This window comes from Festucalex cinctus, chromosome 17 (genome assembly GCF_051991245.1).
Source record: "Festucalex cinctus isolate MCC-2025b chromosome 17, RoL_Fcin_1.0, whole genome shotgun sequence".
In the NCBI taxonomy this organism is placed as follows: Eukaryota; Metazoa; Chordata; class Actinopteri; order Syngnathiformes; family Syngnathidae; genus Festucalex; species Festucalex cinctus.
The window spans coordinates 18,221,304-18,244,829 of NC_135427.1; the positions used below are offsets into that span (position 1 = coordinate 18,221,304).

Sequence of the window (23,526 nt, forward strand, 5' to 3'; positions counted from 1 at the left end):
AAAAACAAAAGTGCTGCATTTATATTTTTGTTTAGTGTAAATTAATTATTGCACAACAGTTTTGGGAGAGGAAAAAAAAACTTCAATAGTAGGCCATTTTAATATGAAGATGTATTTATTTCCAAAGCGAAGACTCTTTTAAAGGACATTCAAAATGTTACTTGAGGGTTCAGATGGGTGGTGGGAAAAACTTTTTGGCTGGCTTGCCCCTCTCCCTGTGGAAAGAAGCGCATGACAATTAACAGCCTCGCTGCCACTCCCTCCAACATGACGGGAGCGCTTTTCGAGCCTTACGTTGTCGCCCCGTTGCCGTCGTGGCTGCTGAGCAAGGCGCGGTGCTGGATCACCTCCGGCGACGTAAACGGCTCCAAGAACGGAACTGAAAGGCAACGCGCAAATATTTGGAGGTCACATGACTGCCAAGTGTCAAACATACCCTGACGCTCTTCCGCCTGCTTGGTGGCTTTACGAGAGGAGGCGGCCTGGACGCTGAGGACACGCCTCCAGTAGTTCTCGGGGAGCGACAGCAAGCAACAAAGAACCTGTGGTCAAAGACACGCACGGACGGTCAAGGTCATTCCAAGGGTGCAAAATGGGCCTGAAAAGCGCTGACCTTGGGCTGAGTATTTGTGTCGCGCACGATCGTCGACGGCGACGGTGCAGACAGGCCGTGACCCACCAGGGTGGGTCCAAAAACCCGGGCTATATTTTTCTGGTCCATCTGACACTGAGGACTCTGCATCACCCTGAAACACAAAAGGCTCGTCCTCAACCTTCAATCCAGCAACCTCGTCATCGAACGGCAGACGCAACAAAAGCTGCGTTTGTCCTTCCGCCATCAGGATGACAAGACGCCAGCGGACACAACTCAAGTTCAGGCATTTTCAAACCAATTAAATGTGGCGGAAAATTATATTTTAACCTTTGATATGGAAATAGGAATTATTTGGATTTGATGAAAGAGTTGATGGGAATGAAATGATCAAAGTTACATCAAGATTTTGAGGCATACTAATTGATGAGAAAGCACATTAGCTTTGTTTGAAAAAAGCTAAATCTCTGGGGATCATTAGGAAAATTGGTCCATTTATCTTGTTTTTTTTTAACGTTATAATTTAGTTTATCCATATCGCACTTGTTGCAATATTGTATGGGCCAGTACTTTTCCTATGTATCTTCATAAAAATTTACTGCTTCCAAAGCGTTTTGTTAGATTGGCTACATCTTCCAAGTCATATGCCCCAACCGCATCACTTTTTTCAAATGTCATGTATTGACAATTTTTGGTGTAAATATTCTTCATGGGTTCATTTCTCACATTTCTCAATTGGAATTTTCAAGTTAATTCTTATTCAACCAGACAAGTCAACAACAATTTGCATTGGATCACATCTCGGTCACTTTTCATCAATTACGGAATACAAATTAATTATTAACTGATTCTATGTCTATCTGATAATGTTTTTGAAGATTGTGTGTGAATAAACAACAATTGTGATTGTGTTCCCAATTGTGAGCAGGGACGTTGAAAACCTTTCAAATTACTTGTGCAGATGAAGCATGAGGAAGGCCAGCGTGTCCCTGTTGGTGTTGGGCAGCTGCTGGACAGCCCGACAGGTGGCGGCCGACCTCTCCTGCTCGTCGCTCATCTCTGACAGGACAGGACGCAGACAGGCAGGCCGCGAGTCGACACGGCGCCAATCAAGACGGCGGCGGGCGAGCGTGCGTGCGTGCGTATACCTGAAGCCAGCATGAAGTTGCGGTGGAGCTTGAAGGTGACCAGTGGCTCCTTCAGCCTCCTCAGGAAGTCTTTGAGGACGCCGCAAAGCACGTGGACGTCGGAAACCTCGCTCAGCGCCAGCTGTGCTTTGGCCGCCGGCAAGCGATCGCGCAGCTCCTTCAACTGACGCTCGCCGCCGGGAACTCGGTACAGGCCTCGCTGAAAGCACAAAGCGGAACGAGACTGGCACCGAGCGAGCGGGCGAGCGACCGTGCGAGCCGGCTCACCTCCTGCAAGCCCCGCCTTTCGATCTCTTTCACGCACTGCAGCACCAGCGCGGGAATCCTGGGATGGCTCTTGGGAGCCAAAGCCTCCAGCGAAACCTGACCACAGACCAGACGAGAGACGTCACCGCCGGTGCCGGCAAACGCACTCCAAAGCTTCCCACCGTCTGCTCGTTGCCGGCCGTGCCGGGGACGCACGTCAGGCCGCATTTGGCTTTGCACTCGGGATGGGAAACCAGTCGGCAGCTTCTGCACTTGAGCACCATCTTGCCAAAGCGGACCCGCTTGCCGCAAGGCAAACACGTTTCGGGCCGGATCACCTGGCGGAGGGAGGGAGCTCGTCAGGGTGCAGCCAAGCCTCAAAACTTGTTAACGGGTCAGCGGACGAGTGTCGCACCGTTTTGGAGACAAAGTCATGTTTGGGAGATTTCTCCACCTGTACTCGACTGCCGTCGGCTGGAAAACACGTTTCATCTGCACAAAGAAAAGCGGTTGGCCGAGTGATGGCGTGCGGCAGCGCAAATGACAACCTGGACTTTGGCCCGCCGACCTGCGCCCTCGTCAGCAACGGCGGATTCCCGCGGGGGCTCTTCAGGCGCCATTCCGACCTCCGTGGCGGGAACGGGACCTCCAGGGTCCGGGTTCACCAACGCCTGGACGGCGGCCTCCACCTCCTGTCAAGTAAACACGCCAGCAGGCCTCAAAGTTTTTATTTATTTTTTGTCCTCTTGATTTCTTTCAGGCATTTCATGGAACCATTTGAAAGGGTCCAAAAACAAACTACAAACAATCTCCGGCCCTCGGGAAGTGCGTTTAATCGGGCGGATGAGTTGAACTTTCTCACCTTCTCCACAGTTTGGCAGTCCGGCAGCTCAGCAGAAATCTTGCCGCTGCACTCTTGCCTTCCTCCCGCAGCAGAAAGCGTCACGCCCATCGACGAACGCTACACAGACGGCACAATGTCAAACTTTGCGAGCAAATTGTCGGCTCAATGACAAAAAGGCCCAAAATTCACTTTTGCTGGTTAATTTGAATACAATCATCTTGATTGGATGATGTAGTTTGTCCTTCTGTATTTGCTTTCAGGTGCCTTTTGGATATGTGATGCCATCAGCGTTTGGGGAAAGATGTTGCATGCTGATGACCTCACCACTGTCCAAATCAACTAAACGGCCAGGATGCTTTTTGGAACAGTGCCGTCAATTTGTCATGTCCAAAAGATGTGACGGAAGCATCACCGAGTGAGCTTACCCTCCTCTCTCGGGCTCGTGACCTCAGAGGTTTGAGCATAGTCAACTCGGGCTCCTGCAAGCAGCCAAACAGCAAAAGACGTGAGCAAACTTCAAGTCGGACACGCCGACGTCACCGACGGCCTCACCAGGTCGTCGTCCGTGCGATCGTAGCTGATATCAGAGTGCGAGAAGAAGGACGACTCGTCGATGGGAGACAACCTGAAGCGCAAACATTTGCTTTCACACGATGCTCGCTCGCCAAGACTCCAGTTTGTCCTTCCTGATGACGGTTACCGGCTGCGCTGCAGACTTTTATTGGAGCCTCGCTGTTCAAATGTGGCCAAAATGGATTTCTGCTCATCGTTCAAAAGCATGCTGGCTTTGCTGTCGTGAACCAGGACGTCGCAGAGGAGCTGCATCTGCCTTTGCTGTTGAGGCATGCAGGGGACAAAAGTCAGTCACAATTTCGTCAATTTTTAAAATATATATATATATTTTTTTATTTTTTTTTTCCAAAAATCCATACTTTTGCTCAGTCTACACGTGAGTGTGTCATTTTTACAAATTATTCACCAATCTAATGTGTTTAAAATGAGTTGTTTTCTTTGATGATGCAATGTTAAGGGTTGAAAAAAAAGAAAGAAAAAAAAATGTTTTTGGGGGTCTGCTGTAAAGTGACGATTATGGAGGTAGAAAGGTTTGGCCTGACACCAGCGATACTCAAGAAGTAACAACAGACATTCATGCCCTAAGACAGCCGGTCCCTAGAAGAAGAGTAGCACAAAACATTTGGAGGGACAGTGTGCCATTTTATTGGTTACTTTGGCAACAGCTCTATTTGAGCAGAATAATTAAAAAAATATTAATTTTCCAGCCAACAAGGTGTGTCAAAGTAGTTTTTCCATCAACAACCAGCACTGCTTAGCCGCTGGGAGCGACCTGCTCAAAGAACAGCACACAACGTCAACAGAAAGAAAGATCAGCAGTCTGTTGGCTCCCCCTGGTGGCGCACGCACGACGTGGCCGCTTGCCATTGCTCCTGACTGAAAAAAAATAAAAAAAAATAAAACTTCTGTTGAAATGTATATTTGTCATACTTCAGCCCATTTGGACGTGAGTGAGATGAATATGAATATTTACTTTGAAAGTTCATGAATAGTGTGTGCCTCTCAAACTTGTTTCATCTAAAAAATTTGGGACTCAGTCTGCTGGTAAAAAAACAAAAGTGACTTGTAATTGTGAACGTAACACGTCTGTCATATGACACGCATGCGCGCACGACGTCACGGGGCAGAGTTGACTCAAGTAAAAGCTCATCTTTTTATCTTTTTCTTATCTCAATTGGTCAGAGGAGAAAAAAAATCAACAGATGCCAACTCAACTCAGCATGAATTCTGGAAATCGTTTTTTGTTGTTTTTTTGGACTGACCAGGAAGCGATAAAGACTTTCCGTTTTGTAGCGCTTCCTCATCTCCACGTCCACCTGGTTGCGAGCATGCTTGAGTTGGACCTCCAGCGCAGCTTTGGCCACGTCCGACTTGACCAGCAGCTCCTTGTACTGCTTCAGCTCCATCTCTGCGCGCAGCCACTGCTTCCGGACGCTCTCCAACTTTTTCACCACCTCCAACAAGTCTGGCAAATGCGGCACCAAAGAGAGTTTGCCGTTCTCCATTTTCACGGAGTTGTGCTAGAAGCTCATCTGCACTGTAACAATTCGTTTTGCCGGCCAAACTCACCGAGCTCGCTGTTGCTCGCGTTTTCTTCCATTGCAAGTTGTTGGACGCAGAGAGCTCGCAGCTCCTCCACAACGCGTCGAGATTCGCTCATCCTTCACCAAGCATCACATTTTTGGGATTTGAACGTCAAGATGCCGTCAGCCTTCTTGCCTGCATGCATGTGGCCTTCACTCTTTGCACGACTCTGCTACTTCCTCAACTCAAGACTCAAGAACGAGTCTTTAGTTTTGTGTCTTTCACAAGTGGACATGCTGATTAATCCAGGTGTGCCTGCCTGACGTCAGTAACCATGACGACAAAATGGCTTGACGCACCTGTCCTGGATTCATCCGTTTGTCCACTCGTGAAGGACTTGTGTTAGTGGAATATTGAGTGTAGCAGTTTTTATCAATATCGAGTGCAAATGACATCACAGTTGCTCAGATATCGGGTAACAATTGTAAAGAAATGAGAGAAACTATAGCCTGTGTCCAAATTCACAAGGCTGGGTCCTCTGAAGGCCAAATTTCATTTTTGTGTCATTTGAAATTCAGCCAATCAATTCAACTTATTCTTTATTATGCAATTAAATGTTCTACTATACATATTGTATTTTTGTGTTTAAATTGTTTGTCAACTTATTAAAAGATTTATATGTGAATGCACTACATATGTGTGTGTATGTATATAATTTTTTTTAGTGTAAACATTTCATTGCATTGTATTTGCACGTTTGTTTTCGTCAACAAACAAACCCCATGAACTTCCCAATTCAAGATGGCGGCCAATCTGAACATTGTCCAGACTCCATCTAGTGTGGTTTTTCACAACCCCACTCATGTCATGCGCCACAAACTACCAAGGACAAATCCAAAATGCAGTGACTTTGCTGCAATGATGTTGAACGTCCACTTGGTGGAGCCATTTGTCAGGATGATGACGTTGAGGCAGACGTCACCTCCGAGGATGCTGGGACTGGGAAGATGACGACGATGAGGAAGAGGAAGATGAAGATGAGCAGCAGGAGAGTCTGTGACTTCCAAACACACACGCTAGCAAGCCAACAGCTAATAGCTAAGTGCTACATGCACGCACACACACATTTGGACGTGCTGCTGGCAGGTGGCTCACCAGTACAGTAGGTGACAAACTGTCATGCACACACACACACGCAATAGCTTTGGACTAACTGCTGCCTAGCACCTTGCTGAAAGAAGCTAACACGCACACACACACACAAGATGCAAAGTCCCTGGCTTCCTATTGGACGGTGAGTACCGACATGAGACTGTGTGGGGGTGTGCGTGCGTGTGTGTGCGCTCGCGCGCACTGGCACGTGTGCAGTTGATTGTCATGTCAGCAGATGTTGATGCAGTTACCATGGAAACGGTGCTTTTGTTGCTTCACCGGTCTTTGTGGATTTCAGTTTCTACTGCTTCTTTGGCTGCATCAGTTCACTTGTGGACTTCCTGCATGTGTTAGTTTGGAAAGGGAAGCAAGACGTTTTTAGACTGAAGGTGGAGATGTACAGCCAAGACATCTTCTCTTGAAGGGGGAGGCGGGATGTCGGGGCGCTTCCGAAAACCAAACGACGTCCATTTCAGCGTTTTCATGCATTTTTTGCTCTGTGTTGAAAAAGTTGTGTTCTTGCTCAAAATGTTGACCTGTTGTGTGTCTATGGTCTCCAGGTGCAAATGTTGTGATCTCTGACGGGCCGCCAAGCAGCAAGACTCAAGCGGGAGATGTCCAAACGAGGTGCAGGGGGGCGGGCCAAGGGGGAGCGAGCGGACACCATGGCCAGCGTTCAGGCCGCCAATGACGAGCTGAGAGCCAAACTGACGCAAATCCAGCTGGAACTTCAGCAGGAGAAGAACAAGGTGAAGTCCGCTCCTCGCGTGCGCCTCGCCTCGTTCCGATGCAGATTTGAAGTGCGTGCCTGTGACGCCCGCCCGCCAGGTCAGCCGTCTGGAGAGAGAGAGAAGTCAGGACGTGCGAGCCGAGCATCACCGCGCCAGCGTGGCCATGACGGAACTGAAGAGCAAACTGCACGAGGAGAAGCAGAAAGAGTTGAGCCTGGCCAGGGAGTCGTTGCTGCGCCAGCACGAGATGGAGCTGATGAGAGTCATCAAAATCAAAGACGGGGAGATCCACCGACTCAACGCTTTGCTCCTCACCCTGAGGGACGGCTCCGTGGACAAGGTGAGAGCCACGTCCCACTTTCTGCACGCTCACCTGCCCCGTCGGTCGGCCTGCATCCGCCTCGCGGTTGTAGCTCTCTGGTCGCAGCCATCTCGGGTGTGATCCGGTGCGCGCTCGTTCAGGTGAGGAGCGCTTTGCTGGCAGAGGCGGAGGAGACCCGGAGGAGCTGGGAGGCCGAGCGATGTCGCCTCCAGCAGGAGCTTCAGGAGCAACGCGGGGCAAAGCGCGGCGCCGAAGAAGTGCTGGCGCTCGCTCAGCAGGCCTGCCAGTCCCGAGTAGCCGAGCTCCGATCGGCTCATCACCAGCACCAGGAGGAACTGAGCAGAACCAAGAGAGACTGCGAGAGGGAGATCCGTCGACTGGTAGGACCCATTTGATTCCATTCCACCTCACGTCACATATCGCGCGTCCAAACCCGAGCCGGTCCCAAACGCAAATGTCCCTGAGCGCTTTTGCTTTTTGGGATCCTGCCACACTTTTCTTTTCCCACAAATCCCCAAAATGTCTGACGGAGCGCTACCTACCTGTTTGTATGTCCAGATGGACGAGATCAAACTGAAGGACCGAGCGGTTAGTGTTTTGGATAAAGCCCTGGGGCTTCAGGCTGGCCACGCCCACCGCCTTCAGCTGCAGACTCAGGCTGCCGAGCAGCAGATCGCAGCCCTGAGGGATGCGCAGAGGGCGGGGCTAAACTACCCTGGGAATGTCGCTAACACCACCACTAACAATCCTCTTCATATCGTAAGCCCCGCCTCCTCTTGTTCCCGCTCAAATCAACTTTGTGTTCTCCTCCTCATTCCCTCGCTCCGGCATGCACCTCCGATCACGTCACCGTCACCAAAGCGGCCATCGCAAATTGCAGTCCACTGCTTGCACTTGGCTCCAATCTGGAGATCACATGACCCCCGTGCGATTAACACGCGTGCGCGTGCGTGTCTTTAGTCTCAGGAGGATCGAGATACTCGAAGGTTTCAACTGAAAATCGCCGAGCTCAGCGCAGTCATCAGAAAACTGGAGGATCGAAACACTCTGCTGTCTGAAGAACGCAACGAACTGGTAAGGAAGTTTCTTTTTCTTTTGTTTTGTTTTTTGCCTTCATCGGCTCTGCGCGATATTTTGGCAATATTATAAAGTCAGGTTTGCTTGATGACAAATGGAATGTGTCACTTTTATTGCGGGCCAATGTCATGATTGGCACCCAAAGGAATGAAAATGGAGTTTGGGCAAGGAGCAGAGCGCGTCCTGCAGCTGTCGCACGTGTTTTGGCCTCCGCCAGTGCCAGCTGATTGGATGCCGGCAAAACTTCCTCATAGCACAATTTGGAGCCAAATCCAAATCATCTTGAAGTGAAGCGTGTTCAAGCTGTGTGACGAAAAAGTGAGCGGCGTTTTGTTGGACGAGTTCAAGCATCAAGTTGTTGACCATAAGCGATATTTGACGCTGAAGCAATTGAATTCTGTCTCTGGCTGGATTTGTTTGCCGTTCCGCCGTCCATGCTGCATTTCTTGACTTGTCGCTGTTGTGTGTCCTGTTTTGCCGGCACGTGTAGCTGAAGCGACTGCGAGAAAGCGAGAGTCAGTTTCTTCCTCTTTTGGACAAAAACAAACGTCTGAGCAGGAAGAATGAAGAGCTGTCACTCGTGCTGTGTCGCCTTGAAAACAAAGTCCGCTTCGTCACCCAGGAGAACCTGCAGATGGCAACCATGGTAAAGCTTTTGCTTGGGAAGCCAAAAGATGACAAAAAGTCAAGTTGCGTTTGCTGCCATCCGCAGAGAAGGCCCAGTTCGCTCAACGACCTGGACCGCCGCAACTCTGCCGGTTGCCATGGTTACAGCCAGGAGGACAGCGAAATGGAGTTTCTGCGACTTCAAGTTGTGGAGCAGCAACATATCATCGACGACTTGTCCAAGGTACGACGTACGCTGCAGGACTGTCGCTGTCGGCCGCAAACTCGTACGTGTCACATGTGCGGAGAAGCGCTTGGGTGGATGGATGGATGGATGGTTATGAATCTCGTGAAATGCTTTTGGAGATTGTGGCCGACAGTGAGAATGCGTCGGATCCAACGTCTGCTGCTGGATCTTCTTTCGTATTTTACCGCAGTTACGTTTCCTGTTTTTCAGGCTCTGGAAACGGGAGCTTACGTCAAAAATGTCATTGTGAGTTGTCTTTGTGTGCCGCAATGTATACAAGTTGATTTCTTTCTTGTAATGTACACATTGGAAGAATTGCAAGCCTTTTGGCCTTTATTGCCAACAGGAAAGAGATTTGTTGTTCCGCTACCGCCGTCAAGAATCCCTGAGACGGAAACGAAGTGTGAGATCCTGCAGGGTGAGAGCGACCATTTCCTTCTTCTTTCTTGCCCTTACATTTGCTCTCGCACACATCAAATAAGAATACGTCCTACTGGCGGGATAGGGCCCAGCATCCCAGCCACCTGAGGGTGAATGGATAGAAAGCGTTGTCACACAATCTCCACCCAAAGGATAAAACGCTCCAATGAATTTTTGTGTTTAATTGATTTATTGAATTGTGTGCGTCTTCTTGATTTCATACAAGAGACCTTTTGTAGTCAGCGATATTTTCTTGGTTTGGATCACGTGTATTGTAAATGTGTATCAGTGTTATCATTTTGAATTGTGTCGAATACAGTTGTGTGATTTTTGTTTGCCCGTCTGCAGCTGATCGAAACCTTTTATGGTTACGACGAAGACGTGTCGGTGGACTCAGATGGCTCCTCCTTGTCTTTTCACACCGACAAAACCCCTGACACCGAACCTGAAGAGGTACCTGCTTGTTTAGAAGCCACTTACTTGCACGTCTCGGCTGGTACGGTGCATTATGGGTAAGGTCACATTTGGCGGAAGCTGTGATTTGGACCATTGTTGACGTTTTGGATGGGCATCCGTTTGAAACCTGCCAAGTCGGTTGATACTTGGCGCCCTCTGCTGGACGCGGCCATTAAGCTTTGTGAAGCGATTGGTGACATTTGGACTGTGAGCGTTTCTGTTTGGCCGATTGTGGCACTGGTGTTGTGTGGCAGGTGTGCGTTCGTGAGGAGGCGGAGCTTCGCTACCGGCAGCTGACACAAGAATATCAAGCGCTGCAACGAGCCTACGCTTTGCTCACCGAGACCAGTGGGGGGAACTATGACGCAGAGAAGGAGATCAAGGTGACTCCCTCTTGGGATGACCTCCAGGTTCAAGGTTCAACTTCACTGACAAGCTTCAATACTGGCTCCTTCCTTCTTTTCAGACCAGAGAGCAACTGATGGGCGAAATCTGTCAATATCAAACCAGAGTCACAGATCTCGAGTCAGCACTCAAACTACAAGGACGGGTAAGCACGCACACACGCACGCACGCTAATCATGTGTTGTCACTTTGTCCAAATGTGATTCTTTCATCATCTTGTAGGATGTCAAGTGGGTGGAGGAGAAGCAATTGTTGTACCAGAGGAACCAACAGTTGCTGGAAAAGGTGAATCTCATCATCTCTCGAAAAAAGAAAAAGGAACTCCTCATCAATTCCACTTGGATGCTACCTTCGATCAGAAAGCAGCATTTCAATTTGAGCTGATCCATGAAGGCGCACATGATGGAGAGACCACGGATCACACACGGAAAAGAACCCAGAAATCAATAAGATGCGATCGTTCCTGAAATTGATGTCTTCCATTTTACAGGTCAGGCAAATGGAGGCGGAAGAAGCGCGTCTGAAAAACGACATCCAGGACGTCCGAGACCAAAACGAGCTCCTTGAGTTCCGAATCTTGGAGCTGGAGGTGACGAGACTCGGACAGCAAACGAGGCGGGCGGGTGATCTGTGTGATGTCACATGTGACCGATGCGCTCGTTTGTGTCCAGGAGCGGGAGTGGCGTTCCCCCGTCATGAAATTTCAGCAAGTTCATTTCCCGGACAGCCTGAGTCCTTTGCAGATCTACTGCCAGGCGGAGGGCGTGACTGTACGTAAGGCCCGCCCCTTGCACATATGGCACCTCCTCCCACGCAAGCGCCGCCAGCTGCTTTCTTTCTGCAGGACATCGTCATCAGCGACCTGATGAAGAAGTTGGACATCCTGGGCGATAACGCCGTAAGTGTATGTCCAACTTCTTACCAATCGGCTCAACGTCGTCCGTCCGTCTGTGTGGATTGCGTCACGTCCTGTTCCCGTCGTAGTTCAACAGAAGACTTTTGTCAAGAAGATGGTTAGCATGTTGTGAGCGCTCTTGTGGTTGTGTCGTCGTGCAGAATCTGAGCAATGAGGAGCAGGTGGTGGTGATTCATGCCAGGACTGTTCTCACCCTGGCTGAGAAGGTAACAAGCACACCTTGTTGTCATCATGCCGTAGCAGCGGGCTGACGAAATCTTCTTCTCCTCAGTGGTTGGAATCCATCGAAGTGACAAAGTCGGCACTTGAGCAGAAGATGCTGGACATCGAGAGTGAGAAGGTAAACACGACACGTCGGTTAAAGGGCAACTCCGGCAACTCGGACCTTGAACCGCGCGCATGTGTGCAGGATTTGTTCTGCAAGCAGAAGGGCTACCTGGACGAGGAACTAGACTTCCGGAAGCGCTCCATGGATCAAGCTCATCAGGTAAGAGCAGCCGTAATCTCCCGCTCGTTCGCACCCCTGACCAGGCTTGCGGCCGGCGCAGAGGATCCTGGAGCTGGAGGCCATGTTGTACGAGGCACTCCCGCAGCAGGGCCGTTCCAAAACGGACGAACGGACGGTGCTGACGGACGAGCAGAGGGAGGAGCTTCGGAGCGCCGTGGACCAATGGAAACGGGCCGTGATGTGCGAGCTGCGCGAACGAGACGCCCAGATCCTCAAAGAGAGGATGGATCTGCTGCAAGTTGCGCAACAGGTCAGCGCGGACGGACGGACGGACGGACGGGTCAACGCAAGCTCGCCTTTTGTCACCAATGCTGCGTTCCGTTTGTTTGTCCCCCTGCGCAGAGGAACAAAGAGTTGGAAGAACTGATCGAAGCTCAGAAACGGCAACTCAAAGAATTGGAGGAGAAGTTTCTCTTTCTCTTTCTCTTCTTCTCCTTGGCCTTCATTCTGTGGTCCTAACATCAGCTGGTGAGTTGCAAGCTTTCAAACATTTCACTTGCATTTGCAACGCTCTCCTGTATGTCATTTTTGCCTTCAGCTACCATTGGCTTTGCTTTTTCCCTTTGTTGATGTGGATTTTGTCAGCTGCTCCAATTTGCGTCCATCTTGTTGTAGTGTTCGCAGGCAACATGAAGCCAGTCAGGTTATCGCTGCCTTGCTTGCACACCGAAAAAAAACAAACATGAAAAACCTAGAAAACTTTGTATTTTGCTCAACAAGCCAACATGACGTTAGTGAGCCAAGCAGCTTCAAACAATTTGCCTTTTTTTCCCCCTCTTGTTTGTCTTTCAGCTTGCGGCCTCCTGCAAATGAACACTTGGCCAAGCCCAAACCAGCTGACCTCAACGATCCCCAATGTCTGCCTGCATGCAGAGCAGGTGATGATGATGATGGTTTCTACTGCCTTTTGCCTCCAATGTCAAAAGAACAATTTGACGCAGCTGCACACAAATCCAGTATGTTGTGGATCCTGTTTTCAAAGGTGCAAATAAAGTGAGCGTGAACAGTACACGCATGTCGTGTTTTTCCTCCCAAAACGACGACTTTTGCTTGGGGCGCGTTTGGGCATCCGGCAGGAAGAAGCGGCCGTGGCCCCAAACGCAAACGAGTTGCTGCAGCAAACGTGCCCTGCGTTAACAAATCCTGACGTCGTTGTGCCCTTGTCACAAGTCAAATCTCGTCTTGTCTCACGCTCTGGAGGATGCCAGGGGGGAGGCAACGCTGGCAGCAGGCCGGGGAGGCCGGGCCCCGCCATCGCTATCAGGCTCCCACCGATGAGCTGATCATTTGAGACAGCTGTGTTGGAGGAGGGAGACGGGGAAAGCAGGCAGGACCGCGGCTCTTCAGGACCGGGCTTCCTTTCCCACCCGGGTCGGTAGCGTGGAAAAGAAGCAGAAGCCGCACGCAGAAGGACTTTTCATGAGATACGTTTACAAAGTGTCTTTTTTTGTTTGCATTTCCGTCGTGGGTCAAGTGCCTTCTTTGTTCAATTCAACAAATGACGATGGTGTCGTTTAGGCTGCAAGGTTATTCAATAAAAAGGCTTGCTTGTGATTGTGTGTGTGTGTGTGTGTGTGTGTGTTGACTGAGCGGATTTGACAGGCAGTTGAGCTGACATGAAGGCGAATGAGCACCAATGTGTGTGCGGTGGTTCTGCCTTGTCACATGACCTGCCATCATTTGTGTCTCCAGACATGAGCTGATGCGACAGGCGTCTCGTGCGGCCTCATTCGAGCTGACGAAGGTTCCGCTCACTTTTGCTGCCATTTGAGCGAGTCCATCCAAGCATGATGACGTCTCGTTGTTGCGTTTAGCCAATTGAGGTGGCCTCCATGTGCGCCCCCGTTCCCCTTGATTGCGGTTGCTCCTCCCTCGCCGTCACTTTGAGGTCACAAGCGGCCGCCAACGGCGCCCGGCCTCATTTGCTGCCTTTCGGCGCTCGTCGTCATCTCGGCTGCATCGCCTTCCTCTCGGCCGTGCTGGCGATATGTCGGAAAGACCAACTAGTCAGGATGACGAGTGCGCATCCCTCTTGTCCAGGCTGGGCTCGGACTCTCCTCGGCCCCGCATGAAATACGGCGGCATGTTCTGCAGTGTGGAAGGAGCCTTTGAAAACAAAACGCTCAACTTTGAGTCCTTCAGCCCGCAGACGCAGCGACGGCCAAGCGCTCGCTCCGGAGACCAGGCGGCGAGAGGAGGTGACCCGATTGCGCAGGTCTTCCGCTCTGGGCGCGTCCAGGTACGAGCAAACACCTTGATGACAAATTGCTTACAAGGCAACAACTTAACTCACTTTTCAACAACAACAACAACAAAAAAAAGCGGACACGGTGATTCGGATTGTAAGGTCGAACGCTCTCTCCTGATTGGCTGACATATTTTTTCTGTCTGTGTCCGATGCACATTGATATTGAGAAGTTGACATTTTCATGAGCTTTACATTTGATAACATGTCCCTGTCCAGTGTACACTCACCTTTCCAGCAGGCAGAGCATCAACAAGTCACTGATGTGATGACACCAAAAATGAAACAAAGCAGAAAGCAGGTGAAAGAAAACCAAGCAAAGTTGAATGTTGACTTGTTGGAGTGCCGTTGCCGTTGATTTTCCGTAATGGCGTAGATGCCTCCGACCTACGGGTCTCACACATCAGCGCCGCTTCCGGCCACTGCTGGCCGCGTTTCAACACTCGCACCCCACCCCACAACTGCGTCGGGCGTCTCAGTTCTCTGAAATGCTTTAGACAACTGAGACACACAAACGACCCACTCGCACCCGTCGACGGCAGTGCGCAACTAGCGCACAAGGGCGGAAGTGCAAGCAAGGTGACGCGGCCTGCACATCGCAAATAACAACCGGTGTGTGTGAAACCCGGAAGTCGCAAGTCCAAGAACAACAAGTCAGCCTTGTTGCAACAATAATGACTAGTGATAGACCAATATGGGTTTTTTCAGGGCCGAGGCCGATACCGATTATTAGTCGTCAAGGAGGCCGATAAACGATATTTCAAGCTGATATTCATTTGCAGTAAAAGAGAAAATAATAGTGTAAAAAAAACTTTTCTTTTAATTTTAGACATATTTAGAACAGATAGTTTTGTTTAAAAATGAACGAAAATTGTAAAAATTGTAGGGAACTTCCAGAGTCATCAGCATGTGTTAAGCTAAATTCAAAACTAAGCAAGTAAATAAATAAATAAATAAATACATAAATACATAGTTTTCGACTGTAAATAAAGTTTTCCAAAATTTCAACATAATTTCACATTTTATTTAATTTTTTATTGTTATTTTTTTATAAATTAAAAAGTGTTGGGACTTCAGTGTTTGCAAATAAATAAATAAACACATAATTTTCTAAAGTTTTCTACTGTAAATAAAGTTTTCCAAAATTTCAAAGTAATTTCTATAATTTATTATTTTTTTATTTTTTATAAATTAAAAAGTGTTGGGACTTCCCAGTGGCAGCAGTGACAAATGTATTCAAAATTAAATGTATCTAATTTGGGGTTTTCGTCAGGGTTCAAAAGATCTTCGCAGACAGTGAAAAATTGTCTGAATATGTGAAATGTCTTTGCAACAAGTAAAAAGGGTCTATAAACATCTTACAAATACTGATGAAAACAAAATTTGCTATGTTCGCAAGCATCCGCTGCTCGGTGAGATTCCAGCTTTATCGGCCTTCAGATTCGTAAAAAAGGCTGATGCCAAATATCGGCACCGATAATCGGCCCGGCTGATAATCGGTCTGGCCGATAATCGGTCTATCCCTAATAATGACAGCATTGAATGGAAAATGTTTGCAAGAAAGATAATTCAATCTTTTTCTGAAATGCTTGTGCATAAAAATGCGGCTTTCATCACAGTCACCACCTGAAAGACAGAAAATGAGCTGAGCTGCAACATTTGCAAATGATATTGATTATAGTCTGTGTGTGCTTGTCGCACATTTTTCGTTCATTTGTTTGTCTGTTTTTGTAGGATCGGCGTCTGCTCATAAAAGGAGGGAAGATTGTCAACGACGACCACTCGTTTTACGCTGATGTTTACGTGGAGGACGGAAGCATCAAGTAGTTTGCTTTCATTTCAATCTGATCAACATTTTGCCCTTACAAATTCAGAAGGCGCGATTTGTCCTGTGTAGCCGTTCCAACGTGTTGTATCTGCAAACGAGCTGCCCGTGTGTTGTCGTCATATCAACCGAGTGCTTATGAAGTGATGCCACGCGCGTGTGGATGTTAAATGCACTATTGGAAAGAACGTGTGGATGACGCGTGTGTTGTGGAGATGACGTGCGCTCGTGTTCCCCTCACAGACAAATTGGGGAGAATCTGACGGTCCCGGCAGACGTCCGAACGCTGGACGCCGGCGGCCACTTGGTGGTCCCGGGCGGCATCGACGCCAACACCAACCTGCACGTCTCCCAGCAAGGCCTGAGACCTTGCGATGACTTCTACCAGGGGACCCGAGCGGCTCTGGCCGGCGGAACCACCACCATCAGTGGGCAAACGCCGCCATCGCCGTCGGGCTCCTTTTGCTTCCGCCGAACGCGCATCAACCGGCGTTTGTCTTGGCAGTTGAGCACGTGCTGGCCGAGCCGGGGACCGGTCTGCTGTCGGCGTTCGACCAGTGGATGGACGCGGCCCGCCAAAGCGCCTGCTGTGACTTTTCCTTCCACGTGGATATCACCCACTGGCATGCCGGACTGCGCCGGGATCTGGAGATTCTCGTCAAGGACAAAGGTGCCTCAATAAGGAATCCGTCAAAACACACCACTGACAACATATGGCTGGCGTGGGGCCCACCGAACCTTGAGCCTCCCGAATCCTCACTTTTCAGGAGAGCCCTAAAACGGCAAACGTTGATTCAGTCCTAAACATTGCATCATCAAGTCAAGTCAAGTCAAGTTGCCTTGTGCTCAAGAAATCAACTTGTCTTGCCTTGCATGCTTCATCTTACCTTTGCAAAGACACAACCGCATGAGCATATTTGTCTTGCAGGTGTGAACTCGTTCCTGTTTTTCATGAGCTACAAGGACCGATATCAGAGTTCCGATTCCCAGGTACGATCGTGTTGTGAATTTTGAGGCTGGGAGCGTGTAATATTGCACTTGTGTTCAATTCCAATCATGAGCGATGGATCTCCGTGCTGTGCAATGATCCTGTTGCCTTTGGACTTGCAGCTTTACGAGGCTTTTGGTGTCCTGAGGGATTTGGGCGCTGTTGCCTTGGTACATGCCGAGAACGGCGACATCATCGCTCAGGTAGGTAACTCCAATTGAGCCGCTTTATTCTTCAAGCACTTGGTACAAAAAGATCCGTGTTGTCTTTTAGAGGCAAAAGACGCTTCTCAGTCTCGGCATCACTGGGCCCGAAGGACACGTCTTGTCTCAGCCTGAAGAGGTCCCGCCCCTTTCACTCCTGCACAATAACGGCTGGAAAGAAAATCACGTGCTGTCGACTTGGTTTCAGGTGGAGGCCGAGGCGGTGCACCGAGCCGTCACCATTGCCAAACGAGCCAACTGTCCACTTTATGTCAGCAAGGTGATGAGCAAATCCGCTGCTGATGTCATCGCCGAAGCCAGGAAGAAAGGTGACCGACCGACTGACTGGCCGACCGCTGTTTTCCTCCTTCCAAATTTTCATTTTAAGATAATCAACTTTTTTTTAATTGAAAATGTACTTGCAGTACATTCTTTTCCTCTGGAGAAATTTGGAAACAAATCTCTCCCCATAGATTTTGTGTTGTCCCGATACCAATATCGGGAGCGGCCGCGATACTGCATGAAAACAGTGGTATCGGCATCATTATTTCCAACGCTCATATATCAGACTTTGGATGCAGCATCTCTTGTCTTTGTCGCGCAAGACATTCACTGATGTGTGACGTGTTCACCGCATGCCGAGACAAGATATTCATTTGTTTGGCCCTCGAATGCTCTCAACTAATGGCAGAGCACCTTTTTCATGTAGGGAAAAAAAACAACAACTATGTACACAAAACTGGGCATCGGCATCAGGGGCCAAAAAACGGTATCGCAACCTTTCCTAAAAGTGAGCGTCCTTGATTGAGGAGACAGTGACTCCCTCCCCCCCTTCTCTTTTGTCAGGGGTGGTGGTGTTCGGGGAGCCAATCACAGCCGGTTTGGCAGTGGATGGCTCCGACTATTGGTCCAAAGATTGGGCCACAGCTGCGGCCCTGGTGATGAGCCCGCCTCTCAATCCGGACCCTTCAACGCCGCACTACCTGACCTCTCTCTTGGCATGGTTGGTGTTGTTTGTAGACTTTTCTTGGCATGGTTGGGAAGGAAACAGCTGCTCCTATGCATGTCCTGTCTGCTTTGTTTGTTTGTTTTGCTAGCGGTGACCTGCAGGTGACTTCCAGTGCTCAAGCTAGCTTCTGCACAGCTCAGAAGGCGGTGGGGAAAGACGACTTTACGCTTATACCGGAAGGAAGCAACGGAATTGAGGAGAGGATGTCTGTGGTTTGGGACCGAATGGTGGTAAGACACTTGTATGGATTTGGAGCAAAAAGGGAACGTTTTTTTTAAATGCATCACTCTCGCGAATGTTTGGTGGGGGTCGAATGCACCCGAGGTTGCAAACGGGCAGCCGCTGGTGCAGGCTTGCGTCCTCCGCCAGCTTGCCTAACCCGGAACCCGCATTAGGCAAGCTGAGGCTACGCAATGGGGTTTAGTGGCGCCAGGTTGCCAATGAGCCCGTGCATGAACGACGTCTCCATTCTCAAACGTCTTTGGCTGTCCTGAAAAGCGCTACAGATATCCGATGCAGGATTATTTTGATTAGGGGTGTTAAAAATAATCGATTCGGCAATATATCGCGATACTACATCGCGCAATTCTCGAATCGATTCAATAGGCGGCTGAATTGATTTTTAAACTTCCATTTTTAATGGAAAAATATTCAACAAAACGTCTTACTTCGGGTTAGGGTTCACACCTTAAGCATAGAAGAATGTTATATGAATGGAACATTAAGCCTTAATATTTTATTTCAGTGCTGTTAAAACATGATTACAACCTGTATAAGACTGAAGTTTCAGATAAATAAATAATACATTTTCATACAAATCTTAGACTGTACAAGTTTACTGATTAGTATTTTCAAAATTTGAATTTAAAAAAATCGCAACAATCGACTTATAAATTCGTATCGGGATTAATCGGTATCGAATCGAATCATGACCTGTGAATCGTGATACGAATCGAATCGTCAGATACTAGGCAATTCACACCCCTAATTTTGATGATGATGAATGTGTTGACATTTTTTCTTTTCTTGTTGAAGTGTACGGGGAAGATCGATGAGAATGACTTTGTTGCTCTGACAAGTACCAATGCGGCAAAAGTCTTCAACATTTACCCTCGCAAAGGTATCCCATTTTTCAACGAGTTCAACATTTCATGTCATGAAGAAACATTGATGCCCAAACCGATTTGCTGATGTTCCGTCTGCAATTTCGGGAAGGCTACAGTATCATAATAATAATCATGCTGTGTGTGTGTGTGTGAACAGGACGAATTGCTGTCGGTTCCGATGCTGATATCGTTGTTTGGAACCCAAAAGACACCAAAATGGTCTCTTCCAAAACACACAACTTGGTAACAAAATTTGGCTCACAAAAAAATTGATGAGTTTTACTTCTATTTCCATGTGAACGTGTTCATCCTGTAAGTTGTTGTTGTTGTTGTTGTGTCAGACGGTGGAACGGAACGTTCTGGAGGGTTTGGAGTTGCGAGGCATCGCGTCAGCAGTGATCGCCGGTGGCCGAGTGGTCGTGGAAGATGATCAAGTCAATGCAAGGGAAGGTTGCGCACGCTTCATTCCAAGAAAAGCCTTTCCTGATACCGCATACCGCAGGATCCGAGCTCGGAGCAAGGTGACCCCATCCTGCAAATATGCCCGCTGGCCCACAAACGATTGGATTGGTCCATCTCTTTTCAAATCTATCAAAACAGGTGGCCGAACATCAGGGTGTCCCTCGTGCGATATACGACGGGCCGGTCCACGACGTCACAACTATGAGCAAATTACTGACGCCCACATGGTCGATTAAGGAAGCCCCCCCTTGTCTGAAAATCCAGACCGGGCCCCGGAACCTCCACCAGTCAGGATTCACCTTGGCTGGTAAAATTGCTGGAAAGAAAAGTCAGCGTTTGTCTTCAAGCGGCAGATTTCATCTAGTGTTTTGTGACTTACGCAGGAAGTCAGATCGACGACCACGTTCCTCGACGGTCGGCACAGAAGATTGTGGCGCCACCCGGTGGACGATCAAACATTACTTCACTGTCTTAAATACGACGACTGTTGCTTCAAGTGTTCAATGAACAACGATTGAACGAACGCAATGATGGCGGACCTGGGTGTGGTATTTTTTTTAAATTCTTTTATGACTGATGGAAATAAATTGTATTCATTTATTCATGAACAATAATTGGGCTCCACGTGGACATGCATGCAGTTAGTTAAAAGTAGTGACATTTCAATGAATTCATGAATCCTCACTCCCTCGATGATCCGCTCATCAATATGATGAACCTATGACATCAACATGACATCATTGGATGTTGCTGTTCTTCAGCTGTTTTAGAATCAAAGCAACTACTGGACAACTAAAGGAACAACTCAAGGAAATGAAACGAGTAGGTAATAAAAGTTGTCTTAACATGAAGCCATTTTGTCTCTTTGCCTTCTATGGTTAGGTTTTTCAAGATAAAAAATGGATTAGGGTTAGGAGAAAAGGATTAAGTCCTTCCCTAAGGGAATTGCTCTCCACTCCTGGAGAGAAAGGGAAGTGCACGGTCCTTCCTCCTACAGTAGCCAATAGGTGTGTCCAAATTCACAGGCCGTGTCCTCCACAGCCCTTGAAGGCTCCTCCTCATGAAGCCCGCGCGGACCACGTAAACCAGGGGTGTCAAACTCATCTTAATACAGGGGCTACTTAAACCCGAATTTGATCTAAAGTGGGCCTAATATGCTAAAAAATAATGACAGGTCGAAATATAACCCGTTTTTTTTATTTATTTTTTTTAGTGAGAACATTTAAAAAATATATATTTTTGAAGAGTACCGATAATCTGAAATTTCTAAAAGTGGAAGTCAACCTTAAACATTTCCTGACAATAATATTTGCGACCTCACTAGTCTAAACATTGTGTTTAATATTAAATTTTTGTAATATAAATTGTGAAGGAAAATCCAGCCATTTTTATCCATCAAAGGGGGCGGCCATTTTGCAACTTGCTGTCGACTGAAGATGACATCACTGTTGCTCAGGGCTCAGACAACAACCAATCACAGCTCGCCTGTTTTCTGAGGCTGCGACGTGACTGGTTGTTACCTGAGACATGAGCAACTTTGATATCATCTGCAGTCAACAGCAAGTGGCAAAATGGCCGCCCTTTGAGATGAATAAAAATAAAAACAGATGGATTTCGCTGCTTAACTAATATTCCACTAACACAATATTAACCAGAATACCATATTTAGACTAATGGGGCAAATAGAACATATTATTATCAAAACATTTCTTTGAGGTTGACTTCCCCTCTGACAAAAATGAGTACAACATTTCTGCATCATATTCTGAGTAACAGCCAAATTTCCGGTTGTCAGTTAAGTGGACAAAATGAGCAGCGACAGTTAATTATAGTGGAAAAACTGCAGTTTTTTGTTCTGTGCTGAGGGGCCAGATTGGACCACCTGACGGACTGATTCTGGCCCGCGGGTATGTTTGACACCCTTGCTGTACACAAATACACAATTACTCCTGCATTTCAGGAATATGGTGGGGGGAAAAAGGTTTACAATATTTGCAAAAAATGAAGAAGAACTATAATGGTGGTACAGATTTTCTGCCAAACTGAAAAAAAACAACCCATTCATTTAACAAAACAACAACAACAACAACAAAAAACAATCACATGAACTTTATTGGCATTAGTGGATCACAGAAAATGATGTGGCAGATTGGATCTGGCCCCTGGTCCTTGAGTTTGACTCACGTGCAATGCATTATGTAATTTATAATCAATACAGAGCAGTGATTAAACTAATCAATTTTCTCTAGTTCTTGTACTCATTACGGCAGGGGTGTCAAACTCATGTTAGCTCAGGGGCCGCATGGAGGAAAATATATTACCAAGTGGGCCGCATCGGTCAAATAACGGTATATAACTTAAAAACGGGTGCCGTAAATTATACGCAGATTTTTGCTATTTGTGGGCCAGCCCTAAATTACGGAGCTCAACTGTCATGATATTGTTCCAAAAAAAAAAAAAATATATATATATATATATATATATATATATATATATATATATATATATATATATATATATATATATATATATATATATAAATGCAAATGGAACGCGGCAACGCTGAGTTCTGGACGTGTTAAATCACATGCGTTGCATATATATTGTTCCCAGAATGCATTGCGTGGCGCAGTTGTTTTATTATAACATTATATTACATTCTATTATATTATTATTATATTATTATTATATTATATTACATTATAAAGATGCTAATCCTTGTCATATCTATTTGTGTTACGAGTAATTGAATTTGTGTCGTATTTAACACGCTTGTTGGTCTATGATTAAAAAAAAATAAAAATAAAATAAAATAAAAAAATAAAAAATAATAATAATAATAATAGTAATTAAACAAACTGTACCTTTAAGTTGTGTGTAAAATAATGACATCCTGGACGATTCCCCTGTACAAGTTGCATTGCTCATCTGAGGACTGCTTGTGAAATTACAAATTTTATATATTTTGATTGTGGCCGGCTGATTAATTAATCCAACATTACTATTTTATTTTTTTTCAAGCTTTACAAAATCATCTCGCGGGCCGGATTAAACCCCTTTGCGGGCCTGATCCGGCCCGCGGGCCTTATGTTTGACACCCCTGACGTAAACCCTGGTGAATGTGAACACCTCGTTACCATGGAAACGGGCTGCGAACGAAGGTTGCAACGAAGAAACTTTCGGAGCCTTCACGGCTTCGCTCTTCTTCTACGCCACCAAAGTTGTAAATTTTTCCCCTACACAGCTGAACCTAATGATCACTAGAAAAATCGATTCATAAAAGAATCGAGATTCTCATTTATGAATCGAATCGATATTAATATCCAAAAATCGATTTTATTTAAATTAGAAATGAAGAAGAAGGGGGAAAGTCAGTTGTAGCCCACATGCTGTTTTTGTGGAAAAAGGGACTTACAATTCAAAATTAATAAATGTTTAAACAAAAAAAAAGACACTTTAATGTCTCTATTTGTCATTTTGTCTTGCAAAGCAGACTGGAGTAGATCATGACAATGTTGTGCATATCTGTAAATTGAAGCAGAAATCATTTGTCAATCAAATAATTTTGAATCGAAAATCGTTTGAATCGGGAATCGAAAATCGATTCTGAATCGAATCGTAGATCCAAAAATCGTAATCGAATCGAATCGTGAGAGTCAAAGATTCCCAGCCCTAATGATCACCTAATCAGCAAACTGCAGAAGCCCGATTAAAAGAATGATGAACGCGATGAGGTGAGTTGGCGGTAAGTATAAAACCAAACACGAAAAATGAGTTCGACATAACTGCAGCATTTGTGGAAGCGTACATCATGCAGGCACCCGGAGACTCAACCTCAAATGTAAGTAAAAGTCTTCGAAGCCGATCTTGAAACATCACTTAAAAATAACGCATAGGAAACAATTTAATTTGATCAGGAGA

At 47.1% G+C, this 23,526-nt stretch overlaps 3 protein-coding genes across 6 annotated transcripts; 2 read left to right on the forward strand and 1 right to left on the reverse strand.

Moving 5' to 3' along the window:
* Positions 1 to 96: 96 nt before the first annotated feature.
* On the reverse strand, positions 97 to 5,307 carry LOC144005417 (rac GTPase-activating protein 1). Its single transcript, XM_077503577.1, has 16 exons — positions 4,973 to 5,307; positions 4,666 to 4,868; positions 3,531 to 3,664; positions 3,383 to 3,455; positions 3,256 to 3,309; positions 2,849 to 2,947; positions 2,555 to 2,678; positions 2,402 to 2,478; positions 2,169 to 2,324; positions 2,008 to 2,103; positions 1,741 to 1,939; positions 1,546 to 1,651; positions 614 to 746; positions 437 to 542; positions 295 to 379; positions 97 to 215 (listed from the first exon to the last, which is right to left on the reverse strand). Exons 1-16 carry the CDS (start codon positions 5,061 to 5,063, stop codon positions 170 to 172), a joined length of 1,782 nt encoding a protein of 593 aa, XP_077359703.1. The 5' UTR covers positions 5,064 to 5,307; the 3' UTR covers positions 97 to 169.
* A 594-nt stretch (positions 5,308 to 5,901) lies between these two features.
* On the forward strand, positions 5,902 to 12,776 carry jakmip3 (Janus kinase and microtubule interacting protein 3). 3 transcript variants are annotated; one of them, XM_077503560.1, is made up of 22 exons: positions 5,902 to 6,221; positions 6,640 to 6,828; positions 6,908 to 7,150; positions 7,273 to 7,512; positions 7,691 to 7,891; positions 8,093 to 8,206; positions 8,700 to 9,059; positions 9,273 to 9,308; positions 9,409 to 9,480; positions 9,831 to 9,935; positions 10,193 to 10,321; positions 10,405 to 10,488; positions 10,566 to 10,628; positions 10,834 to 10,932; positions 11,015 to 11,113; positions 11,188 to 11,241; positions 11,400 to 11,465; positions 11,531 to 11,599; positions 11,669 to 11,746; positions 11,808 to 12,017; positions 12,110 to 12,235; positions 12,560 to 12,776. In XM_077503560.1, the coding sequence occupies exons 2-21, from the start codon at positions 6,694 to 6,696 to the stop codon at positions 12,224 to 12,226; spliced, it is 2,574 nt and encodes an 857-aa protein (XP_077359686.1). In that variant the 5' UTR covers positions 5,902 to 6,221; positions 6,640 to 6,693; the 3' UTR covers positions 12,227 to 12,235; positions 12,560 to 12,776. The 3 variants fall into 3 exon arrangements, with proteins under 3 accessions (XP_077359686.1, XP_077359687.1, XP_077359689.1); XM_077503561.1 differs by lacking the exon at positions 7,691 to 7,891 and having other exon boundaries at positions 11,188 to 11,247; XM_077503563.1 differs by lacking the exon at positions 7,691 to 7,891.
* A 562-nt stretch (positions 12,777 to 13,338) lies between these two features.
* On the forward strand, positions 13,339 to 20,410 carry dpysl4 (dihydropyrimidinase like 4). 2 transcript variants are annotated; one of them, XM_077503574.1, is made up of 16 exons: positions 13,339 to 14,006; positions 15,747 to 15,835; positions 16,081 to 16,265; positions 16,343 to 16,507; positions 16,766 to 16,827; positions 16,948 to 17,028; positions 17,099 to 17,167; positions 17,237 to 17,357; positions 17,738 to 17,797; positions 17,875 to 18,031; positions 18,126 to 18,267; positions 19,073 to 19,157; positions 19,301 to 19,386; positions 19,485 to 19,664; positions 19,744 to 19,912; positions 19,989 to 20,410. In XM_077503574.1, exons 1-16 carry the CDS (start codon positions 13,755 to 13,757, stop codon positions 20,078 to 20,080), a joined length of 1,995 nt encoding a protein of 664 aa, XP_077359700.1. In that variant the 5' UTR covers positions 13,339 to 13,754; the 3' UTR covers positions 20,081 to 20,410. The 2 variants fall into 2 exon arrangements, with proteins under 2 accessions (XP_077359700.1, XP_077359701.1); XM_077503575.1 differs by lacking the exon at positions 17,738 to 17,797 and having other exon boundaries at positions 13,340 to 14,006.
* The last annotated feature ends 3,116 nt before the right edge of the window (positions 20,411 to 23,526 follow it).

Coding starts and splice junctions, on each gene's coding strand:
- jakmip3 (XM_077503560.1), top strand. CDS start 6,694: ATGTCCAAACGAGGTGCAGGGGGGCGGGCCAAGGGGGAGCGAGCGGAC. Junction 9,936..10,192: donor CTGACACCGAACCTGAAGAG/GTACCTGCTTGT, acceptor GTTGTGTGGCAG/GTGTGCGTTCGTGAGGAGGC. Junction 10,933..11,014: donor TCCGAATCTTGGAGCTGGAG/GTGACGAGACTC, acceptor GTTTGTGTCCAG/GAGCGGGAGTGGCGTTCCCC.
- dpysl4 (XM_077503574.1), top strand. CDS start 13,755: ATGTCGGAAAGACCAACTAGTCAGGATGACGAGTGCGCATCCCTCTTG. Junction 15,836..16,080: donor GTGGAGGACGGAAGCATCAA/GTAGTTTGCTTT, acceptor TTCCCCTCACAG/ACAAATTGGGGAGAATCTGA. Junction 17,798..17,874: donor GCATCAGGGGCCAAAAAACG/GTATCGCAACCT, acceptor CTCTTTTGTCAG/GGGTGGTGGTGTTCGGGGAG.
- LOC144005417 (XM_077503577.1), bottom strand. CDS start 5,063: ATGAGCGAATCTCGACGCGTTGTGGAGGAGCTGCGAGCTCTCTGCGTC. Junction 3,665..4,665: donor AAAGTCTTTATCGCTTCCTG/GTCAGTCCAAAA, acceptor ATGCCTCAACAG/CAAAGGCAGATGCAGCTCCT. Junction 2,948..3,255: donor CACGAGCCCGAGAGAGGAGG/GTAAGCTCACTC, acceptor CCGTCTGTGTAG/CGTTCGTCGATGGGCGTGAC.